This window comes from Salpingoeca rosetta (assembly GCF_000188695.1).
Source record: "Salpingoeca rosetta unplaced genomic scaffold supercont1.2, whole genome shotgun sequence".
Taxonomy (NCBI): Eukaryota; class Choanoflagellata; order Craspedida; family Salpingoecidae; genus Salpingoeca; species Salpingoeca rosetta.
The window spans coordinates 193,168-194,911 of NW_004754932.1; the positions used below are offsets into that span (position 1 = coordinate 193,168).

A 1,744-nucleotide genomic window follows, 5' to 3' on the forward strand; every position below is an offset into this window, starting at 1 on the left:
ATACACAACCAACACATCACGCCCAACCACCACAACACAACACGGCCCAATTACATCCCCCCCTCCACCGCCAACACAGAACGGTGCTGTGTCACGCTACGAGACAATCACAACAGAGGACCTGCCCGAGATGAGCGGGTTTGATCCAGAGGCCGTTGTGGCCATTGCGCAATCCATGAAGACCTTCCTCAACAAGAACTGCACGGAGGAAGGACACACCTACTGGCTGTACAAGGGCGAGGATGACGACATTGTGCGGCTGTACGACTTCACCGCCCTCATTGAGCAATCGCGGTCCTTGTCCACAGACCCAAACTCAAACGTGACCAACCCGTTTTCGCACTCGGTCGCGCTGCTGCTGTACAAGATTGCCATCCGCATTTTGGAGGACGACCAGCCCCAGACGGACGACGATGATGCAACGGTGTGTCGACTCCTGGCCAACGCACGTAACCTGGTGGAGGCAGAGCGGTATCCGAAGCTTGCAGCCGCCATCAACCTGCACCTGAGCCAGATGCCACCGCACGTCCTCGCCCGGCTCAACCTCGCTGATCATCGTGGCGATGGCGATGGTGGCAGTCGTGATGGTAGTGATGGTAGTGATGGTAGTGATGGTGGTGGTGATGGCAGTGATGGAAGACGTGGTGCAGCCCGCACGCCAAGCGCACACAAGCAACAGCAGCAGCAGCAGCAGCAGGGGCAGGGGCGTAGTCGTGCTGGTGCCAGTGGTCGTGCTGGTGCCAGTGCTTCGTCATCATCAACAGCAACACCACCAACATCTTCATCATCACCGCCACCGCGTCGGCCACCCGACACTGATGCGTACCATGCACAGCTCGTTGCCTTGGACCTGTTGGAGCCAGCGGTGGAGTGGATTGCAGACAACCCACAGGACGGCCACAGCCGGCAGCTGCTGGAGCTGGTGCTCACGCGCGCCGCACACCATTACGCAACGCTGGCCAAGCTTGCGTTGCAGCGCGGGACCAAGCTTGCGTTGCAGCGCGGGAAGTTTGGATCCACCGTCCGCTTTTGTGACCTGTGCCTGCGGTGCCGCACCGGCGCGCGCCGAGCAAGCACGTGGTATGACGGTGGTGACGGCGGAGGTCAAGGTGCTGATGGGGATGGTGACGGTGCTGATGGGGATGGTGATGACAACGGAAGAGCGTGGAGGCGATGGCAGTAGTGGTGGTAAGCTGGAAGGTGGTGAGGGGGGGAGTGCAGCGAGCAATGATAGCAGAGTCAATGGCGCGGGTGATGAACAGCTGGAGAGCAAGCGCAGCGGCGATGCATCAAGGGCTGGTCGACAACACGTGGACGGCCACCAATCGCGCACAACCACCACCACCACAACAACAACGACAACGACAACGACAACGACAGCACATTCGACACAATCGCCATCGCGATCGCGATTACCACCAACGCCGCCACCAGCAGCGGGCCCCATCATTGCCATCAGGGCGGCAGAGCAGCTGCAGACACACGTGAAGCAAGAAGACGACCTGCTTGGTAAAGTGTTGCCGCTGGCCGCACACGCGCTCCTGGCGCTTGCGGCGCTGCACCACGACGCACCCCAGCACCTTCCCCAGCAGATGGCAGAGGCAACATACCGCACACGGCAGGATGCGGCTCTGGCGCGGTGGGACACCACCGCCACATCCTCCACTACCTCTTCCTCCACTACCTCTTCCTCTACTACCACCACCTCCTCCTCTACTACCATCACCTCCTCCTCCACCTCATC

General features: G+C 60.6%; 1 protein-coding gene across 1 annotated transcript in view; it reads left to right on the plus strand.

Annotated features, from left to right (window-relative positions):
• The window catches only part of PTSG_11621 (uncharacterized protein), a gene marked incomplete at both ends in the record, with an annotated part of 7,622 nt that overhangs the window by 3,386 nt on the left and 2,492 nt on the right, over window positions 1–1,744 (plus strand). The window contains 2 exons of the mRNA XM_004998042.1: window positions 80–1,124; window positions 1,438–1,639. Coding sequence (XP_004998099.1) covers window positions 80–1,124; window positions 1,438–1,639 — 1,247 coding nt within the window. The remainder of the gene's footprint in view (window positions 1–79; window positions 1,125–1,437; window positions 1,640–1,744) is intronic.